Below are 22035 nucleotides of genomic sequence, written 5' to 3' on the forward strand. Positions count from 1 at the left end.
TAGTAAGCACAGCAATGAGGCCTCCGCCAAGTGCTGTGGACACACGGAGGAGAGTTCTCGTCCTCAGAGGTCACTGGGGCATTCAACAAACACTTTCCCAGCACCAACCATGTGGTGAGCCCCATTCTAGGTGCTGGGGATACAGGAGTGAACAAGACAGGTAAGAACCCACCTCTCGTGAGGCTTGTGTTCTAACGAGGAGACAATAAATAAGTAAACAAATAAACAAACAAGATAATTTTAGTAGAGATAAATGTTAGCCATCTGGTAACACACAAATGGGACATGCAGAAGAAGAGGAAGCCAGGCTGCGCCCTGAGTTTGAAATCCCAGCTGCACCACGCGCGGTTCAACCTAGAGCACTTCTCTGTGCCTCCTGATCCTCATCTGTAAAATGGGGCGATAGCAGGCCCTGCCTCCCCGGGCTGGGGTGGGGACTGCATGAGTCAACATGAGCTCTTGGAATGGCATTGGGCACATGGCGAGCAAGAGAGTGAACGAGCACAGAGCAAGGCTACTCAGAGGGGCGATCAGGAAAGGCCTGTTTGTTGAGGACACAGGCTCGTGAAGACATATGTTCCAGGCACCTGAGAAGAGCAGGTGACAAGGTCTCGGGGCAGGAATGAGCCCAGGTGTAACCCAGAAGGAGGAAGCTGCCATTCAGAAATCATGGAACAGAGCTTGGGCTCCCATTCTCAGGATAAAGGTAAGACTGAAAGATTTCAAAGAGGGCAGGGAAGGAGGGAGGGAGGGCGTGCTCTGATTTAATGCAAAGGAGGGTCATTCCAGCTGCATGTGGAGAATGGACAGTGGGTCAGGTGGAAAGAGGGCAGCAGGGGCGTCAGACGGGAGGAGGAAGGAAGGCGAGATCTCCCACCCGAGCCAGGGACCCACTACCGAGAATGAGACAGGACACTGCAAACCCTTCTCCATCTGGAGTGGGCAGGGACGTCTGGGCCAAAATATGGGCAAGATGATTAAACTCTGACACAAGAGAGACACTGGAGCAGATGGCCTGTGGGCCCACAGCAAAAAAAAAAAGAAGAAAAAAACAGAAGACACGATCTACGCAATTCAGCAAAAATACACCTCCTCTTGCATTGTAGAACATATGACAATTTAGTGTTGACATCAATTATACTAACTTTGAGTACTTATGTATGTGCCCAGGTAATGTGCTAAATTCATTTTCTCGTTTGATTCTCACAAAACCCCTATCCGTTCATTCAACAATTCGGCAAATACGTATTACCAGGCACTGTTTTAAGTAAGACAGACAAAGCGTCTACTCCCGTGAGGCTTACACTCTAGAAGAGAGAGACAGAGCCTAAACAAGGAAACAAATAATATCTCAGAGTGACAACAACTGTGAAGAAAATGAAGCAGAGTAAGCGGGGGAGGAAGGAGCAGCTGTTTTAGGAAGGATGGTCAGGGAAGAACTTTCGAGGACATGACTCTTGAGCAGAGACACGGATGATGGGACCAAGCCAGGCACGGGTAAACCTGGGGAAGAGTGTGGCATGCAGAAGGAACAGCAGGTGCAGAGGCCCTGCTGAGACAGAAACGAGGCTGGTGTATTTGAGGCATAAAAAGACCACGGTAGCTACAGCAGAGTGGATTCAGGATGGCAGGATATAAAGCCGAAGGGTAGCCAGGGACCACACAGGCCACAGGAAGACACTGATCTTTCACTCTAAGCACATAATGGGAAGCTGCTGGAAGGTTGTGAACAGATTGCCTTGACCACTATGTGGAGAAGGAACCCTAGAGGAACAAGAGTGGGCACTGGGGGTCCAAGCATGAGGCTGGAGAGAGTGGGGAAAAGTGAGCGTGTTCAAGATGCATGTTGAAAGAAGAATGGAGAGGACATAGAGAAGGATTCCGTGTGGGAAAGGGGAAAGCAACCACCACCGAGGACTACAAGGTTTTGGGTGTCATTAACAAAAATGAGGAAAACTGGAAGATGAGCAGATTGGTTGAGAATTTATGGAAACAGATGCTGCTATCAACATTTTCACTTTACAGATGAGTAAGCAGGTTTAGAGAGATCGACTAACCCGTCCAAGTTTACCCAACTGGTAAGTGGGATTGCGAAGTATTTCCACATGTATTTATTTTTACCCTCCCAGCACCCCCTTATTATTATCTCCAATTTACAGAGAATGAAACTGCGGCTCAGAAATGTGAAGCCTACACAGCGAGAAAGTGGCAGAGCCAAGAGTATCGGATCTGTCTAATAGCAGATACATTTTCCCATAAAGGAGACACGCTGGGATACTGACAAGGAGACCAGGTAGAAAAGGAACTGAGGTTTGAATAAAATCGCGCCCTTATATTCTGTTCCAACCTTTTGAAATTCCCCAGCAGGACCCCAGGACAAACTCCAGGCTGGGAGTTCGGAAAGGACAGCACTGTGGTCCATTGTAGGAAAGAGGTTCCTGACTCTCCACTGCAGGATCACAGTTGCTCATTAAAATGCAGATTCCCGGGCTCCCGTTTAGACGTCTTGGATAACAACCCGTGGAAGTGAGACCTGGAATCTGCATTTTTCAGGTTAGCGCTCCAGAAATCGTGGTCGTACAAATAAAGTTTGAGAACTGTGGAAGAATGGTTTGAACCCAGCAGCCACTTCCTAAACGGGCAGTCTGAACCACGCAGGTCGGTTCACACCTCTGGACCTGTTTCCGAAACTGTGAGAGGAGGCGAGAGGATGATAGTAAAATCTGCCTGCGGCACTCGACCGCCCCCCAGCGGTGAGATCGAGCCACACCATTGCGTAAAGCGGGCGGAGCCCCGGGTCATTGTGGGATACAGAGGGGCCGGGGCATCCGTGAAGCATTGTGGGACACAGAGGGGCTGGCAGCCGCTCCCCGCCTCTAGTTTGGACTGCATCGCGGCCGCGTTTCAACAACCCTCAACCCCCTCTCGGGGCGTCACCGGATGCCCCGTGACGTAACTGTAAACACCCCTCTTGCGTCTTGGCTCCTCAGAGGCTAACGAGGACACCTCGCAAAGAGCAGTGACGAATTTCCGGGTGCGTCTTCGCTTTACGACCCATGCGTTCCTCTGCCGAAGCTGGAGAACCGTTTACGACAGGGCCGGTTGTGTTTACGGCCCCGGCCTCTGCGCGCGCACCTTCTCTCTTTTCCTGGCTCATCGGAGCGGAGCCGGTGGCGCGGTCGCCCGCCGGGACCATCTCTCCCCATCTGGGCCTGCGGAGGCCGTTACAGGTGAGCGGCGTGTTCCGTAGGGTTGCGCGGACCTCCGGAGCCGGCTTGGGCTGGGTCTGGCCTTCGGGGGCTTACCGGAAGAGACCTGCCGTACGTTCCCTCCTGCCGCTGCTGTCGCTTCTCTGGGCGGGGCAGGAATCCCCTTTCGGGGGCCCCGGGCCGGGCACCCTGTGGGATGCGGGGCGCGGCCTTGAGGGTGAGGGCCCTGGCCCTAGGCTCCGCTTACTGGCCAGGGACTGAGCGAACTTGGTAATCTCGCTTACCCCAGCTGGGTCTCAAGTGCTTATTAAAGTGGCCAGGGGGTTCCTGCGTTTCTGGGTGAGGTATTGGGGTGCCAAGCCGAGCGGTGTTCGACCCTGCTCTGAGGAGCCCGCAGTCCGAGGTTTCCTCCCCTTTTCTGTGAAATAGAAGACTGGAAGGGAGTAGAGTGGTCTCCGATCTGAAACCCCTCCCCCAGGGATCGATGGCGTACCATCTGCGAGGCCTCGATAATGCGCACAGTACTGTGGCCCGCCGGCCCCGGGGCCCCTTCTGACTGCCCTGCGGGTGCCTCCCCTTCCTGCCCCTGCAGCCAGGACGGCTGTCACTGCGATTCAGCCGGGCGGCTCGGTTTCTCCTGCTGGTTCCCTTGCGCTCGCTCTCTTCACCCGTGCTGAAGTCGGGACGTACTGCCACTCCCTGGAGAAGCGCATGTCAAGCCTTGGGCCTGTTTCCTTCCTGAGCTCTGAGGGAACAGCTGGGTTTTTAACACGCTGTGTTTTGAGACGTCATTATTGTGTTGTAAGCTGTGGTCCAGAACCCCAGATGTCTTCAGGCTGCTGCCCAGCTGTAGTATAACGGAAAGAATGCCGGACTTAGGGCAGACAACCCTGGAAATCAAGTCCACTTTTAAATGATGGGCAGGTCAACTGCTTGATTTGGCTGAGCTGCGAGTTTTTCTCTCTAAAGTGGAGGTGTGGGGGAGTTAGTAGGGTTAACCTATCTAGCATGGTGCCTGACACATAGTAGGAACTCAGTAAATACTTGACATGAAGTGTTTTGAGATCGCCACCCCTCCCCTTGGTCCTCTTCCTGTCGTATAACTTAGGTTCAGAGTCGGAGGATGAAGCTCCCAGGCTCACTCCCTGTTGCTGTCGCCCAAGTGTCACCTCTCTAGGAAGCCTTAGTCTCCCCATCATGGGACAATGGGGAGAGTTCAGTAAGTTCCGTATACCTGTGTTCTCTGATTGCTCTCCAGCCTCCAGAAACATCCATGTAATGAATTTTCCTCTGGGAACTTACCTTCTGAGCATTTTCTGAGGGTTACAATGGGTGCTATGCTTGGGGTTTTGATAGGAAGTGTCAGGCAAACATCTGTCTGGAGCCCGTGGTTTGTACCCTCCCGAGAGAAGCTATAGCATAATGCAGAGTATGTACTCTGGATCCAGACAGCCTGGGTGCAGATTTTTCATCAACTAGCACTTTGGGCAGTTTCTTACCTTCTCTGTGCCACAATTTTCTTATCTGGAAAGTGAGCATGATACTAGCCCTACCTCAGATTGCTGGGCAGATTTAATGAATTTATGCTTGGTGAACACTAAGAACAATGCCTGGTACTCCTTATATTTGTGAACATTTGATGCACGGCCTCTTCTAGGACCTAAGGTTTCTGCTGGCCTCCTCAGGCCTTTTGCTTGGCTCTGTGTCCACCTCTTCTGCATAAGGGTTTGCATTGATGACAGAAAATGGGAAGAGTAGGGGCTGGCCCCGTGGCCGAGTGGTTAAGTTCGCGCGCTCCGCTGCAGGCAGCCCAGTGTTTCATTTGTTCGAATTCTGAGCGCGGACGTGGCACTGCTCATCAAACCACGCTGAGGCAGCTATCCCACATGCCACAACTAGAAGGACCCACAGTGAAGAATATACAACTATGTACCGGGGGGCTTTGGGGAGAAAAAGGAAAAAAATAAAATCTTTGAAAAAAGAGAGAGAGAAAAGAAAATGGGAAGAATAAGAAAGGAAAGTTGAATCTCAGGATATACTTATGGACTCTCTCATCACTCTTGTGTATAAATCTATTTTTGCAAGTCTGAGTAGTAATTGTGTGGCATTTTACAATGAAAGCATTTCCGTCTGTTCACTAATAAGACTTTCACAGTGATCCTGTGATATGAATAAAACAAGGATCTTACTTATTTTACAGATGAAGAGACTGAGGCTTAGGGAAGTTAAGTATTGTGTCCCTTGGTGAAGGTGTTTCTGAGAACCAGAACGTGGTTATTACACTTGAAAAAAAGTTACTACATTTCGTCAAATCTGAGAGAGACCACCAAATTTCAGGATCACCATTATTTTATCTAACGCTAAGAAAGAGACTGCCAATTAAGATATGACACCCCGTCAAGCATAGGGTGCAGCCTCCTTTCACAGATGTTACAGTGAAAAAAGTGGGTGTCGTAGAATCTAAGAAACCTGGTAAGTCAATTTTGTTAGCAGTCTTCTAAATTTTAAGTGTTCACGACGTCATCTGCAAGAGAATATTGTTAGCAGCAGCTCAGCAGTTGAGGGCTCCGTTTTGCACGTTGTTCTTTGAATTTTATCATTTATGTCTTAGCTTACCTCACACGGAAGCCCTTTTGTACTTTAAGACCTTTCTTCTTGCAGCTACTCACATTATTTGTATTTTTAGGGTTTTAAAAGATGGCGAAGTTCATGACCCCCGTGATCCAGGACAACCCCTCGGGCTGGGGTCCCTGTGCAGTTCCCGAGCAGTTTCGGGATATGCCGTACCAGCCGTTCAGCAAAGGAGACCGGCTGGGAAAGGTACGTGCTTGGCAGCAGGAGTTGGAATCTTTTCAGCCATGGCTGCTACTCTCCACAAGTTTGTTTCAGTTTTATTCTCTCAAAAGCATAATTTCTGTGTTCCTTAGAGGGACACCAGCTGAGAAAGAGTATAACCTCTGGGTGTTTCCAGTAGTCCTAGGAGAGCTGGGCGCTTACATAGGCTTTGTGGGCCCCTCCTGATACTTTCCCACACTGTGTCCTTGCTTTGGGGGGTTTCTGGGTGAACAGAAACTTGCCTGGTTGACCCGTGTGCTCTGTCTTCCCTTGTTCTTACTAGGTTGCAGACTGGACGGGTGCCACGTACCAAGATAAGAGGTACACGAGTAAGTGTTCTCCGGCTGACCGCCTGGGTCAGGGCCTCGGGAGGATTGTTACTTTTTCTAGTAACTCATCTGAAAGCATTCTAGAATGGGAACGAAATGCTGATGATCCTAGTTTTGGGGTGTATATTCTAGACTGTGGACACTAACCATATTTTTTTGGAAATAGCCCCAAAACTGTCCATTAAGAGGTTGGCCGATTATAGTTGGATTTTTCCTCCACTTTTGGGGAGCCATGGACCCTTTTAAAAATCTGTTGAACACATTCCCATTTGGCATTCCACTGCGTGGGATTTGCTGAACCTGTGAAGCCAGTCAATGGACCCCAGGTTTACAACCATTGATTTTAAGATCCTGATAGAGTAAATGGGTTGTTTTGTTATGTTTTGTTTTTCTCTGTGCCAGTTGAGATCATCAGAAGTGGCCGCCTGGAAAACTAAGTTGAGGTTATTTGAGGTTGTGGTCGGCAGGACAGTATACCCATTAGACATGTCTACCGTGGGTACCAGGTGATGTAAATGGTGGTACACATGCCCCATATTTGCCTCTCCTACAAGAGTAAATCTTTTTTTTTTTTTTTTTTTAAGATTTTATTTTTTTCCTTTTTCTCCCCAAAGCCCCCCGGTACATGGTTGTATATTCTTAGTTGTGTGTCCTTCTAGTTGTGGCATGTGGGATGCCACCTCAGCGTGGCTTGATGAGCAGTGCCATGTCCACGCCCAGGATTCGAACCAACGAAACACTGGGCCGCCTGCAGTGGAGCATGCGAAGTTAACCACTCGGCCATGGGGCCAGCCCCAAGAGTAAATCTTAACTTGTATTCCTACAGAATAAGGCAGCGAGTGAAAAGGGCTTATCTCCAGTTCCTCAGACTCTGTCTTGACTTAGAAAGTTCTTTAGACCAGAGCTTTTCAAACTTGAATGTGCGTATGAGCCACCTGGGGATCTTGTTAAAATGCTGATTCCGATTCAGTGGGTCTGAGGTGCATGTGTCAGTCTGCAGGTCTGAGAAGCTCCCAGCCAGTGCTAGGGTCCTGAGACCACACTTGAAACGGCAAGGCTGTAGACTAGCATGTATGTGTAAAGTCTGTAGATGTAGTTATGACACGGTGTCGTCTTTGCCTCCAGATAAGTACTCCTCTCAGTTTGGTGGCGGAAGTCAGTATGCTTATTTCCACGAGGAGGATGAAACTAGTTTCCAGCTGGTGGACACCGCGCGCACGCAGAAGACTGCCTACCAGCGGAATCGGATGCGGTTTGCACAGGTAGGCCAGGAGCCGGCACTCCGGCCTTCTTGGGGCTGTTACTCTTGGCTGTCACCTGCTGAAAGTGCTGCTCTATGAGGACTAACGAGGAGAAACATGTCATCATGGGTCTTCAAGTGAGTCCCAGGTGGTGTTCAGTGACAGGTTGTGCCAAAGTAAACTTGTGCTTGGTCCAGGGCTGCATTTAAATAATTTAGATTTCTGTTGACCAGTGGTTAGGACATCATCCCCCTGTGCTAAGGATGAATGTTTGTGCTGCGTAAGAAGGTGCCTGTTGCCTCACTTAATTGCAGTGTGCAGGCTTTATTAAGTAGATGGTCCGGTCAGGCTGCATCTTATTACATAAAGAGACAAATTCTGCAGCTCTGTAATGAGAGTCAGTAAACCTACTTCAGTGAACGAGAGGTTGTGTGAATGTTCGTCTAAGCTAATTCCAACTACTTAGGCCACCACTAAAATCTCCAGACCTGATTCTGCAAAGTAAAATGTGCAGCTTGGGGTTTTGCATCCTGCATTTACCCTAACACCTCCCATTGAACACCACCTGCTGTAAGTCAGAGCTCCAAGACTTTAACATGGGTGTTTTTGTAATCCCCAGCGGAACCTCCGCAGAGACAAAGATCGACGGAACATGTTGCAGTTCAACCTGCAGACCCTCCCTAAGAGCGCCAAGCAGAAGGAGAGGTGAGCTTCCCATCCTGCCGGAACTGCCCATGCTCTCAAGTCACTAGGCCAAAGCAGGAGAATGGCTGCTTCCCCCAACACTGCAGTAAACAAACCTGCGGAAAGCCGGTTAAGCCACTGTTTCAGCCCTGGCATTGCTCTCCAAGGGCCGGTTCGTGGCAGGTAGCGTGGGCAGGAAACTGCTTGCAGTGCACGTGCGCACTGAAGGGAGACAGGCGGCTAAGAGCTCTGGAGCTTCCCTGGGCTCGGTTCTGCTGTGGCACAGCTCCAGGGGGTCCCATTCACACCGGCTCCTGTGAGCTCCCTGGAGCTGTGTAGTGTGGCAGCCCTGCCCAGGCTGGGCTGCCAGCGGACAGTCTCTTCCGGTAGAGTAAAATATAGCTGGTCAGTAGTGCTGGGGGCCAGTATGCCTCTTCTAGCATCTCTGGTGTGCATCCTTTGGTCTGTTCTTTCCTACTAAGCCTCTGTTTCCCATAGTTCAGAGAAGTCCATGATGGTGCTGAGGTTTAGCTAAAGAGAATGGCAGCTTCTGCCTTTTGAAAAAGCCACTGACTTAAAGGTCTACACTGAAAGCATGATTTTCCTGTCTTTCTAGAGAACGCATACGACTGCAGAAAAAATTCCAGAAACAATTTGGAGTGAGGCAAAAATGGGACCAAAAATCACAGGTAGTGTATACGTACCAGAATTCTGTCTGGGAATTCAGTTTTGTTTGGTTGGTTTTATAACAGCGTTATTGAGAGAATTCCCATACTGTACAATTCACCCACTTAAAGTCTACAGTTCACTGCTTTTAGTATATTGGCAGGATTCTACAACCGTTACTACAGTCAGTTTCGGGACGTTTTCATCATTCTAAAAAGAAATGCTGTACCCTCTAGCAGTTGGCCCCTAGTCTCCCCAGCCCTGGGCAGCTAGTCCTGTCTCTGGATTTGCCTGTTCTGGACGTTTCATATAAGTAGAATCATACCAACATGATCCTCTGTGACGGGCTCCTAACTGAGCATAGTGTGTTCAGGGTTCATCTGCATTGTAGCAGGTGTCAATACTTCGTTCCTTTTTATTGCCAGAGTTGTTGTGTGGATACACCGCATTTCATTTATCCATTCACCAGTTGGTGGGCATTTGGGTTGTTTCCACTTTTTTTTTTTTTTAACTTTTTGTTAAGATTATGATAGTTTACAACCTTGTGAAATTTCAGTTGTACATTATTGTCAGTCATGTTGTAGGTGCACCACTTCACCCTTTGTGCCCTCCCCCCATCCCCCTTTCCCCTGGTAACCACCAATCAGTTTTCTTTGTCTCTCTGTTTAACTCCCACCTATGAGTGGACTCATACAGAGTTCGTCTTTCTCTGTCTGGCGTATTTCACTTAACATAATTCCCTCAAGGTCCATACATGTTGTGAATGGGATGATTTTGTTCTTTTTTATGGCTGAGTAGTGTTCCATTGTGTATATATACCACATCTTCTCTATCCAGTCATCAGTTGATGGGCACTTAGGTTGGTTCCACGTCTTGGCTATTGTGAATAATGCTGCGATGAACATAGGGGTGTGTGGGACTTTTGGAATTGCTGATTTCAAGTTCTTAGGATAGATACCCAGTAGTGGGATAGCTGGGTCGTATGGTATTTCTATTTTTAATTTTTTGAGGAATCTGCATACTGTATTCCATAGTGGCTGCACCAGTTTGCATTCCCACCAACAGTGTATGAGGGTTCCTTTTTCTCCACAACCTCTCCAACATTTGTCACTTTTTGTTTTGGTTATTTTTGCCATTCTAACAGGTGTAAGGTGATATCTTAGTGTAGTTTTGATTTGCATTTCCCTGATGATTAGTGATGATGAGCATCTTTTCATGTGTCTATTGGCCATCCGTATATCTTCTTTGGAGAAATGTCTGTTCATGTCCCCTGCCCATTTTTTGATCCGGTTCTTTGATTTTTTGCTGTTGAGTTGTGTGAGTTCTTTATATATTATAGAGATTAACCCTTTGTCGGATAAATAACTTGTAAATATTTTTTCCCAATTCGTGGGTTGTTTTTTTTGTTTCAATCCTGTTTTCCCTTGCCTTGAAGAAGCTTTTTAGTCTGGTGAAGTCCGATTTGTTTATTCTTTCTATTGTTTCCCTCGTGTCCGAAAAGATTCTTTTGAAACTGATGTCAAAGAGTGTACTGCCTATATTTTCTTCTAGAAGACTTATTGTTTCAGGTCTAATCTTTAGGTCTTTGATCCATTTTGAGTTTATTTTTGTGAATGGTGAAAAAGAATGGTCAATTTTCATTCTTTTACATGTGGCTGTCCAGTTTTCCCATCACCATTTGTTGAAGAGACTTTCTTTTCTCCATTGTAGGCCCTCAGCTCCTTTGTCGAAGATTAGCTGTCCATAGAGGTGTGGTTTTATTTCTGGGCTTTCAATTCTGTTCCATTGATCTGTGCACCTGTTTTGGTACCAGTACCATGCTGTTTTGATTACTGTAGCTTTGTAGTATGTTTTGAAGTCAGGGATTGTGATGCCTCCAGCTTTGTTCTTTCTCAGGATTGCTTCAGCAATTCGGGGTCTTTTGTTGCCCCATATGAATTTTAGGATTCCTTGTTCAATTTCTGTAAAGAATGTCATTGGGATTCTGATTGGGATAGTGTTGAATCTGTAGGTTGCTTTAGGTAGTATGGCCATTTTAACTATGTTTATTCTTCCAATCCATGTGCATGGAATGTCTTTCCATCTCTTTATGTCGTCATCACTTTCTTTCAGGAAAGTCTTGTAGTTTTCGTTGTAGGGTTGTTTCCACTTCTTGCTGGTATGAACAGTGCTGCTCTGGACACTCCTGTACAAACGTTTGCGTGGACATTTTGAGACTAGAGGGGAGATGTAAGCATGAGGGCAGTTAGTGTCATGGAGGTTACATTTGCTGGATGTGCTGCTTCCTGTATCAAGAATAAACAGCTAATGCTGGAGAGAGCTATCAAGGAACTGCTACAGCTCTTTTATAAAAAAGATAGAAACACAAAAGAGCTGATGGTCCTTGGGTGACATCGTTACCTGGCATAAAATTCCCATTTGTTTTGAACTCTTGATACTTTTTGTCCTCGTCTAGATTGTTGACTCCTGAGTCAGGGATTCTGTCTTATAAAACAGCCAGCACATAGTAAATGTTCTAGGTACATTTCTTGAATAGATGCCCTTCATACTGTTAACCTGCCTTTTGGTACGTTTTGCACTGGCTTTTTCCTTCTCGTGGTTCCCGCTACAGAAACCCCGGGACTCTTCAGTTGAAGTTCGTAGTGACTGGGAGGTGAAAGAGGAAATGGACTTTCCCCAGCTGATGAAGATGCGCTACTTGGAAGTCTCAGAGCCACAGGACATGTAAGTGGCATCATTTGTAGTACCTTCCGCTGTCATCCTGAGTGTGGAGCAGCTGGTGGGTATTTTCCTAAGCCATGGTATTTCCAAAAACGGTTTGAAACTGCTTACTCAAAAGATGTCGTATAAGATTAACAGCTGTGTTTTGAAAAAATCTAGGCCAAGCGGGGACTAGCAGAAAGAAGTTTACTGATACTCAGCATCAGATCTCTCTCAACTTCGTAGCTTTGCGAGCAAAGGAGAAATAAATTATTTAGCTCTTTTTAGCAGAAAGAAAGGGAAGAAAGCAGAAAGAAATTTGCTGATATTAAACCCCAGAGTCCTTTCAGCTTCCTGAAATGCTGAGAAAAGAGAGAATTAAGTTACATTGCTCTTTCGGCAGGAAGAAAAAGATAGCAGTTCTTCAGGAGAAGCAAAGCTTTTCCTGACATTTCAAACAACTCCGTACCACAAAGGACAAGTAGGCAGAAATAACTTAGAAGGCAGCTAGAGCGCCAGGCCGGAAGCCAGCGTGCTCAGATGCCTCTGCAACTACTCATCTCCCTGTCTTTAAAATGGAGAGGGTGAGCTGGATCAGTGGTGTTCACGCTGTTCTGTGGAGCCGGATCAGGAGCTTAGGGGCAGGGCCCTGAGCTGGCCCTGAGGGGTCATCTCTCCCCTGCTAGTCAGAGAGACTGTTTTCATCTCTCTTATGTATTAGATTTCTGGATAAGATTTGAGGTTCCATGGCTTAAAAGAAACAAGTGGGTGATCTTCTCCTCCTTTACTTAGCATGTCGTGCCCTCTCTCCCCTCAGCGAGTGTTGCGGGGCCCTGGAATACTACGATAAAGCCTTCGATCGCATCACCACAAGGAGTGAGAAGCCCCTGCGGAGCATCAAGCGCATCTTCCACACCGTCACCACCACAGACGACCCCGTCATCCGAAAGGTGTGCAGCCCCTTCTGCCACCTGCACTTCTGTTAGGAATGCCACCGGCTTCAACAGCTGAGGCCTCAGAAAGAACAGAGGACGTGGGAATATATGTGAATCGCTTGGACCTTAGAGACCCCCGTAGATAAGATTCTTCTGAATCGGATTTAGGATTAGCTGAAAATAAAGGCACATCACTGGCTAGACCATAAATGTTGGTGTTAAGCACAGCTGGACTCCACTCCCAGCTCTCCCACGTTTCCCACCGTCACCTCTGGGGCCTTCGTTTTCATCTCTAAGGTGGGGTTAGTGTACTTAGACGTGCCGTTGGGGTGACGATGGAAGCAGTGTGAAACACTTTCCTGGAATGTTGCGAGTGCTCAGGGAGCTACAGTGCCACGTACCCAGCATAGTGACTGCCAACAGAAGCTCCTGGCTGACGTCCTGCGGCCTCGCTCAGACCACTAGAGGCACACATGCGTGTGTGGGTGTGAAATGGCTCTTTACAAAGGGCTCCTTACCCTCCGTGTCAATGAGCAGTTAGACCTAAGCCTGGCCTCATGTCTCTCTTTTACTCCTCTTTGCAGCTGGCAAAGACTCAGGGGAACGTGTTTGCCACCGACGCCATCCTGGCCACACTCATGAGCTGTACTCGCTCCGTGTACTCCTGGGACATCGTCGTCCAGAGAGTCGGCTCCAAGCTCTTCTTTGACAAAAGGGACAACTCTGACTTTGGTAAGGAGCCTGCCTGGGACCAACACAAAGGCGTTGGGTGTTTCTGTTCGTTCGGAGCAACTCCTTGGTGCTAGAGAATGGGTAGAAGGTCGTCTGTCTGCCCCCAGCATTGACAGCCATGCCTGAGTCCCTCCCAGCCTCCTCAGACACAGAGAAGGGACTGGCGGTGCAGGCCCTCCTCTGGGCGTCAGCTTTCTGAGGCCTCACAGTGCCCCAGTACTAAGCTTCCACATGTTTCTCATTAAAATAGCACTCTCCTGAAGTCTGCCGTTTTTCCATACCATCTTTAGTATTTACTTAATAATTTTCTTTAAGTTAATGCCTTTTCTTTTTAACTTTAACAAAAATTACATACACATATGTTTTATACCATGAATGGAAACCAGGTCACTAAAAAATAGCAGCAGTAGGGGCTGGCCCCGTGGTGTAGTGGTTAAGTTCGTGCACTCTGTTTTCACGGCCCTGGTTCAGGGGTTCAGATCCCAGGCACAGACCTACACCATTCGTCAGCCATGCTGTGGCGGTGACCCACATACAAAGTAGAGGAAGAGTGGCACAGATGTTAGCTCAGCCTCAATTTTCCTCAAGCGAAAAATAAAAATAAAATAACAGCAATGGAATAAAACCATATAGTCATAATCCACACCTCAGGGCTAAGGCATTGTCTTTGTTAAAAAGCTAACACGATCAAACATTCTCTTGAGGAATCTTAATAAAGATTGAAAGCGGGTGGTTGTCTTACACCCTGGTTGAATTTAGTGTTAGAAGTTATCCAGGAGCACTCCCCTACGTGTCCACGTGTGGGGGACCCACGTTAGTAGATGGTGGTTCTTTGAAAGAATGGCCCATGTCATTTGGATCACCGCATCTCCCCGAGGTGCGATGCACATCATCAATGACTCTCCCTCTCTTGGGTGGGTGACCCTGCTGCTGCTTTTGCAGACCTGCTGACAGTGAGCGAGACGGCCAACGAGCCCCCTCAAGATGAAGGTAATTCCTTCAACTCACCCCGCAACCTGGCCATGGAAGCAACGTACATCAACCACAACTTCTCCCAGCAGTGCTTGAGGATGGTGAGGGCGCAAGAGCCGCTGGGCACTCACTTTTATTTTGTCAGCTACTGTTTGTGGAGCATCTGCTTTGTGGTGGGCTCCGGGCTTGTGGGATTGAGCAGGACAGAGGGGGTCCTTTCTGTCACAGGCATTCCGAGCTTGGGCTTTGAGGTCAGACTGCCTGACCTTAAACCCTGGATCCACCACTTCCTAGCTTTGTGGTGTCAGGCATGTTTCTTGTCTGTAAAATTAGAATATTAATCATCTTTGTCTGTCGTAGACAAGGTGGGAAGATTCCCTACGTTATTTGATAGATACATTGTTTAGGAGCTGGGGACACAGCAGTGAGCAAAGCAAAGTTCCCGCCCTTAGGAAGCTTCATTACGATGGAGGAGGAAAGACAGTAAACCTTGAATACACACGTGATGTGTGCTGTGGAGACAAAGCAGACGGAGGGGCGGGGCTGCTAATTAATGAGATCCGTGAAGCATGTGTGGACACATGGAAGCTCGGTACACGCCGGCTGTTATATCCTTTGTGATTCACGGGGTGCCTGCATGCAGTCAGGAGGGGCAAATAGGCACACAACACACAGCCCAGAGCTCCCTCAAGGGCTCCAGGAACCTGGCTGGGGCTGTACCTAAGCAGAGGTGCAGGGGTCTGGCTGATTGGCCTGGTGACAAGGTGGCAGTGTCTCATGGCGCCTTTGCCGTTTTGCAGGGCAAAGAAAGATACAACTTCCCCAACCCAAACCCGTTTGTGGAGGACGACATGGACAAGAATGAAATTGCCTCTGTTGCGTACCGGTACGTCATCTCTCATGGGGTGTGCGCAGGCCCGGCCCTGTGTGGTGTCTGAAATTCAGGATCTCGAGTCACCAGCTGAGTTCCTCCTGTATTCCAGCTATCGCAGGTGGAAGCTTGGAGACGACATCGACCTTATCGTCCGCTGTGAGCATGACGGTGTCATGACTGGAGCCAATGGCGAAGTGTCCTTCATCAACATCAAGACCCTCAACGAGTGGGATTCCAGGGTGAGGCGCACCTCGTCCCCTCAGTGGGGCATTTCCTGCAGGGCACGTTGTCACAGGCCAGCGTTTGTGAGCCTGGGTTCTTTTCCCCTTGTGTCACTTGGAGAGCTCCCGAGACTTCCCCGAGTTCCCTGCACTTAGTTCCTCACTGAGAAAGAGAGGGTGTGTGGGTGAGGGCAACCTCTTCTCCCAGGACTTCCCCTCTCCGTGCCCTTCTGACCTCCCGGTGGCTTCTGCGCTCTGCAAGCATCTGGTTTTGACGTCTCCGTCTTGTCTGGGCTGGCAGGTTTCCTCTGAGCTTGGCGGCTCTTTTTGACCTGTTCTTTCACTTAATGCAGCCACTGCCTTCTCTCCACCCTTCTGATTCTCTTTCTAACGCTTTCACTTATTGAACTCGGAGGTTCTGAGATTGGCTCAGCTTTGGCTCCTCAGGAGGCACCTGAGTGAAACGTGCTTCCTTTGTTTTTCCTCCTCCTTCCCTTCTCTCTCACGCTGGTGCTCCATGAGTGTTGGGCTGTGACATCCTTTCTGAAGCTGCCCAGTATTATGTGCCTGAAGCTGAAGTGGGTGGCAGTGCCCCTGGGTGCTGCTGTCCAGAATAAAGGGTCCTCGGTGGGAAGGGCAGCTCCGAGGCCACGCTTGTGTTGGCTGAGTGTCTAACGAGATGGTGTACAGCAGGCCATTGCGGGCTGCCTCTCTGGGAGCCAAGGGAGTAGTGTTAATGCTGCCGTCCCACCTTCCAGGTGTCCCTTAGCCTCCGTCCCCTGCTGGAGGAGCACACTGGAAGGTTTGCTGCAAATGTAGCTCTGGGGCCAATGGCCTTTTCTTAGACTGTCCTCTGTGGCCTCCCCGTGGCGTTCAGTGTTGCTGTGTCTGTGTGGCTTTGCCCATGTGCTGCTGCATTACTCTAGTTGCGCACATTTCTTGGCTCCCTTCGTGTGTTTTCTTTCTGACTCTTCCTTATGACTCCCAGGAGAGCCTTCTGGGGTCAGTCCTCTACACGGCTCTTTGCTATAATTACTTCTCTGTACAGCCTTATATTAGTTTTCTTTTCCTCTGTAACAAATTAATATTTAGAGGCTAAAACGACATCCATTAGCGCATGGTCTGGTAGGTCAGAAGGCCGGCATCGTGTGGCTTGGTTCTCTGCTCAGAGTATCAGAAAGCTGAAATCAAGGTGTCGGCGGAACTGAGTTTTCATCTGGACGTTCTGGAAGGAAGTCCACTTCCAGGTTCATTCTAGCGGTTGGCAGAATTCAGTTCCTTGCAGTTGTAGGACTGAGGTCCCCCATTCGCTTGCCAGCTGTTAGCTGGGGCCTCCCGGCTCCTAGAGGCCACCCACCATCTTCAAACCAGCAACAGCACATCAGATCCTTCTTGTGCTTCGAATCTCTCATTTATCTCTGATCTCTTAAATCTCCCAGATTTAAGAGACTCATAGTTAGGTGAGGCCACCCAGATTGTTTCCCTATTTTAAAAGACCTTAATTACATCTGCAAAACCTCTTTTGACGTTGTGAGATCGTGTAACCGTGGGAGAGGTTTCATCATAGTCACAGGTTCCACCCACACTCGAGAGTAGGAGATTCTGCAAGGGCAAGGGTCTTTGGGGTCACCTTAGAATTCCACCTGCCCTGAGCCTCAACCTGGAACGCTACAAATGACTCCTCGGATCTATCCTTGACTCCCGTCATCGTTTTCCTGCTAAAATGCCCTGCCCTTGCGACATCCCATTTCTGTTCTTACCTCTGGCTCGGCTGTCCCACCAGCTTTGTCTCTCCCGCTCACTTAGGTTCAGAGCCTCAAACATCCCGCCTCCTCCCCCTCTGCACCCTTCTGTTTTGCTGTCAGGTGCGGTCTCTCTTCTCACTGACGTCATCCCCCAAGTTAGGAGCCTGTCATCTGCCTGGTATTGTGGATTCGTCCCCTAGACCTCCCTAATTCTCTCCCCCCCCCCCCCCCCCCCCGCCTCCATTCACTTTATCTCTGCCAATTTATTGTCCAAAACACTGCTTCCATCCTGCAGCAGAGATTTGCGGGAAGGCTCTTCAAATGCCACAGCAAACTCAAAGGACACTGCGGGATGTTTTTAGTGTTTTGAGGGAAACACGGAAGACATCAGTCAGAATACTACTCCTAGGCGGTTTGTACCGAACTGCTTAACAAAGTGAGCTCTGCCGTCTCTCGGCCTAGTGCTGCCTTGAACCAGGAAAGGTCGGGAATCTGCCGTGTGACCTTCAGCGAGTCACTTGACTTGGCGTCCAGGCTCCCACATCTGTAAAGGAGGTTGGAGAAGGTGATCTCTGGGCTCTCTTTCTGCTTTGTCTGCTTGTATGTGTACGCACATATACAACGCAGGCTCTGACCTCCTCGCCCTCTGCGGGCCTCCACCCCACCCAGGACTAACCAGCCTGGCTTTCCCTCCGTGCCTCTCAGATCATTCCACCTCCAGCCTCTGCCACTATTCTCCACCGGTTAGCTGTCGCCCTTCCTCTGTGAAATCCTTCCTTGCCACACAACACATAGTAAACGCTTGCCTCTGCCATTTACATGGCGCTTGTTTTTAACGTGTGTGTGTGTCCTTGTCTAGATGCGCTCTTTGAAGAGAAGTGCAGTTTGTAGTGCCTGCTGTGTGGCGGGCTGTGCGAGGGAGGGGCCGAGCCTGTGCCTCTTAAATGATAACGGTCTTCCTCTGGTTTACCGCGGACTCGCCTGCTTCCTGGTCAAGCCCATAGGGAGTTCCTTCCCTGCCAGAGGAGGCAGCAGACCGTGGGCAGCAGGAGCCCCCTTGCTCCTGTAACCGGGGCCTGCTTTCTGCAGCACTGTAACGGCGTTGACTGGCGTCAGAAGCTGGACTCTCAGAGGGGGGCTGTCATCGCCACCGAGCTCAAGAACAACAGCTACAAGTTGGCCCGGTGGACCTGCTGTGCTTTGCTGGCCGGCTCTGAGTACCTCAAGCTTGGGTGAGATTCCTGGCCAGGGGCTGTGAGCTCCTCTTCTGAAAGGAGGGCTCTGTTGGCAGGGAGGCAGGGCTTCTCCTTTTCCCTTGGGACAAGCATCAGACCAGGTGTCACCATCAAATGACATTTGACCAGATGTTGCTGTGTCTCTGTGCCGTCCTGCCCCCACCGCTAATGCCCTTTCCCCCCACTAGTTACGTCTCCCGGTACCATGTGAAAGACTCCTCGCGCCACGTCATCCTGGGCACCCAGCAGTTCAAGCCCAATGAGTTTGCCAGCCAGATCAACCTGAGCGTGGAGAACGCCTGGGGCATCCTCCGCTGCGTCATCGACATCTGCATGAAGCTGGAGGAGGGCAAGTACCTCATCCTCAAGGACCCCAACAAGCAGGTCATCCGAGTCTACAGCCTGCCCGACGGCACTTTCAGCTCCGATGAGGACGATGAGGATGAAGAGGAGGAGGAGGAAGAAGAAGAAGGTTGGTAGCGAGCCTCTTTCTGAAGTCTAGTGTGAGCTGCAGGCTGGCTGGGACCAAGCTGTAAGGCCACGGTTGGGGTGAAACTTTCTGAGAGTTCCCTGGACTCGACTTTGGAGTAGCATTCTCTCTGGCTCCAGGAGCTGCTTCAAGAACGTTTAGATCACATGAGGGGTTGGGGAGGAGAGCAGTCTGTAGAGGCCAGGGTGAGGAAGAAGCATCTAGAGAAGGGCGATGAAGTCCCTGAGGTCAGCCAGAGGTCAGATTCAGGAGAAAAGATGCTCCAGGTGAGTTACACAGGCTTCAGGCTCTTTCTTGCTGCCCCAGCTGGTGACTGAAGGAACTGTCTGTCAGCCCTGTGAGGCTCTGAGAGGCTTCCTCGGAGGGAAGGTCTGGAAAATCCTAAGCAGTCACCACTTCGACATGGCTCATCTCTGTGACATTTTGTATCTTTCAGAGGAAGAAGCTTAAACCAGACGGCGAGGGAGCTGGAGTGTATAATCCCACCAAGCCTGGAAAGGCCTTGGCTGTCCAGTGGAATGTTTGTCTGATTCTTGCTCTCTGAAGTTTGGTAGCTGGAATAAAGTATAATTCTGTTTAGTCTCTTACCTTCATCACATGTCTGCATTATGATTGACAGCCCTACTTCCTTCTCACAGTAGCCCCTGGGAGGGGGAGGGTGGGAAACAGCCGTGTCTAGCTGGAGTTCATAATCTGGGTTCCATCCTTTGTACTTGAGCATTGTGAGTTTTACATTCCTCTAAGAGGGTAACTATACCCGCTTTGTTTTGTTCTTGGAACCCCTTGAAATTTTCCTTTTATGGAGAGTGTTGTCACTTGGGAGGTCCCCATAAGAAGTGCATTTCCACAAGCATGAGCGCCTGCTGCCCTTGGAGCCACAGATCACTAGTAAAAAGTGAAGCAGGGCAGTCTTTGAAGGTTGAGGTGGGGTTGCTGCTCACGAAGAATGCCTCAGAAGATTCTGATGGATGTACCACTGGGTGGTGGCGATAATGCTTTGTAAATTGATTTCAGGCTTGGCTTGGGCTGGTGATAGAAGCTCAAGCTGGCACCATCAAAGTAATGTGTCATAAACAAATCAGAGCTGTGGATGTTTAGGATATGTGAACTTCTTTTTATAAGTGGATAGTGTTCTGTTCTTGACACTGAAGTAACTACTCTGCCAGGGATTACACTAGGCTCTGTAAATACCTGAGCCAGGCACAGAACTGTGATGCTGGTGGAAGTGATACCACTGTACAGATGAGGAAGTAGGTTCAGCTTCTGAGTAACATTCCTAAAGTTACTATTAACCAAAATAACAGCCTCAGAAAGCAAGCAAGAGTTTACTTGTTAGAGTTACTAGGAAGATAGAGCATATAAAACGTGCTGCTTGAGGAGTTCTCAGTGTAGGTGGAGTATTAAAAAGTATACACTAGGGACTGGCCCCATGGCCAAGCGGTTAAGTTTGCACGCTCTGCTTCGGCAGCCCAGGGTTTCGCCGGTTGGAATCCCAGGCGTGGATGTGGCACCACTCATCAGGCCATGCTGAGGTGGCGTCCCCCATAGCATGACTGGAGGCATTCACAACGAGAATATACAACAGTGTACGGGGAGGCTTTGGGGAGGAGAAGGAAAGAAGATCGGCAAACAGGTGTTAGCTCAGGTGCCACTCTTAAAAAAGTACACACTAAGGGCCAGCCCGCTGGCACAATGGCTAAGTTCATCCGCTCTGCTTTGGTGGCCCAGAATTTGCAGGTTTGGATCCAGGGCACAGACCCAGCACCACTCGTTAAGCCACAGTGTGGCAGCGTCCCACATAAAATAGAGGAAGGCCGGCACAGATGTTAACTCAGTGATAATCTTCCTCAAGCAAAAAGAGGAAGACTGACAACAGATGTTAGCTCAGGGCCAATCTTCCTCACCAAAAAAAGCACATGTTAAAATGGTGTGGCAAGTGCCAAGGGGTTTCAAGTTTGGATCAGTGCTTACCAAGCTGCCTCTTGCAGACCCATAAAGGCAATCCAGGAGGCTTAGCTGGAGCAAGTGAGTAGGTGGAATTTACGTTCAGGCTCCTTCTCTGAGAACATTTCGCACCAACTTCCACACGCTTCATTTCTTTGATCTAGCTCCCACTTTTATCTGTCCTGCTCAGGGCCATCAAGTTGATTGCTGGAAACAATCCTGCACTCAAAAACCTTCACTAGCATCCTGCCTACAATCCACGCTCAGCCGTCTCAAGGCCCTGCCAAACCTTCTCAGCCCTAATTTCCTGCTGCTCACCAAGTAAGACCAGCAGCTATTTTAGGGGCTTAATTATCTGCCAGCGCCCATTCTCATAATCTTCACAACCACTAGGTAGACCTCCCAGCTTTACTTTTGCTTAGGTGTTTTGCATAGTCTTGTCTGGTTTCACTGTTCATTAAACCAGTGCTTACTGAGGGCATCCTGTATGCCAGACGCTGGAGAAAGTGCTGAGGTCACTCGTGTGAGTAAGATTTCTACTCTGATGGAACTCTGCTGATGCTGATACAGGCTATGAAGAAAACAGATGGCATTACTTAGTGGGTACTCTGAGAGCTCAGGGAAGGTTTTTCTAGAGAGGTCTCCGCAGTGATTTTTAATGAAAAGAAGCTCCAGGCATGCAAAGCTGGCATAGAGTTTCCACACTAGGTATGGCTGCCTTCCCATGCGAACACTCAGCCACAACTCACTGGACTACTTACTGCCCCTGGAAGGTTCCTGTACTTCCCTCATAAGTGCATATATTCTGCCCATGTACACTTCATGCGGGGTCCACAGTCTGTCTCTGGGATGCCAGCCTCGGTCATCCAGTTCACTTGAATGGCAGTTCAGGATCACCCTCCTGCCACTCCGTGTCCCCTCTGTTTCAGCCACACCATTGCTGCGCATTAGCAATGGATTTATGTTTGTGTCTTTACACTGGCCTATCATAGGCCACTTTGTTTACACTATGACCAAGCACACAAAACATGATTCATGAATGAATAAAAAATGTTTGGAAAGACCTCATAATTTGGAGTGAAAATGCGGGGTTTTAATTCCAGGCTCCACTTGCCTGTGTTATCTTAAACAAATCACCCCTAAACTCCATTTAGCCAGTGGCTACCGAACGTTGGAAACAAACTCGTTGCCTACCTCTCCTGGTTGGTGGAAGATCAAGTCAG

At 49.1% G+C, this 22035-nt stretch overlaps 1 protein-coding gene across 2 annotated transcripts; it reads left to right on the plus strand.

The window, feature by feature from the left end:
• Positions 1-3079: 3079 nt before the first annotated feature.
• EIF3D (eukaryotic translation initiation factor 3 subunit D) lies at positions 3080-19461 on the plus strand. Of its 2 annotated transcripts, XM_046646441.1 has the most exons (16): positions 3127-3230; positions 4318-4428; positions 5896-6029; positions 6328-6373; positions 7499-7635; positions 8234-8319; positions 8915-8987; positions 11576-11688; positions 12482-12614; positions 13184-13331; positions 14274-14404; positions 15104-15189; positions 15287-15416; positions 18233-18375; positions 18567-18850; positions 19305-19461. In XM_046646441.1, the coding sequence occupies exons 3-16, from the start codon at positions 5907-5909 to the stop codon at positions 19316-19318; spliced, it is 1647 nt and encodes a 548-aa protein (XP_046502397.1). In that variant the 5' UTR covers positions 3127-3230; positions 4318-4428; positions 5896-5906; the 3' UTR covers positions 19319-19461. The 2 variants fall into 2 exon arrangements, with proteins under 2 accessions (XP_046502396.1, XP_046502397.1); XM_046646440.1 differs by lacking the exon at positions 4318-4428 and having other exon boundaries at positions 3080-3230.
• Positions 19462-22035: the final 2574 nt, after the last annotated feature.

The sequence above is a fragment of the Equus quagga genome, chromosome 19 (genome assembly GCF_021613505.1).
Source record: "Equus quagga isolate Etosha38 chromosome 19, UCLA_HA_Equagga_1.0, whole genome shotgun sequence".
Classification (NCBI taxonomy): Eukaryota; Metazoa; Chordata; class Mammalia; order Perissodactyla; family Equidae; genus Equus; species Equus quagga.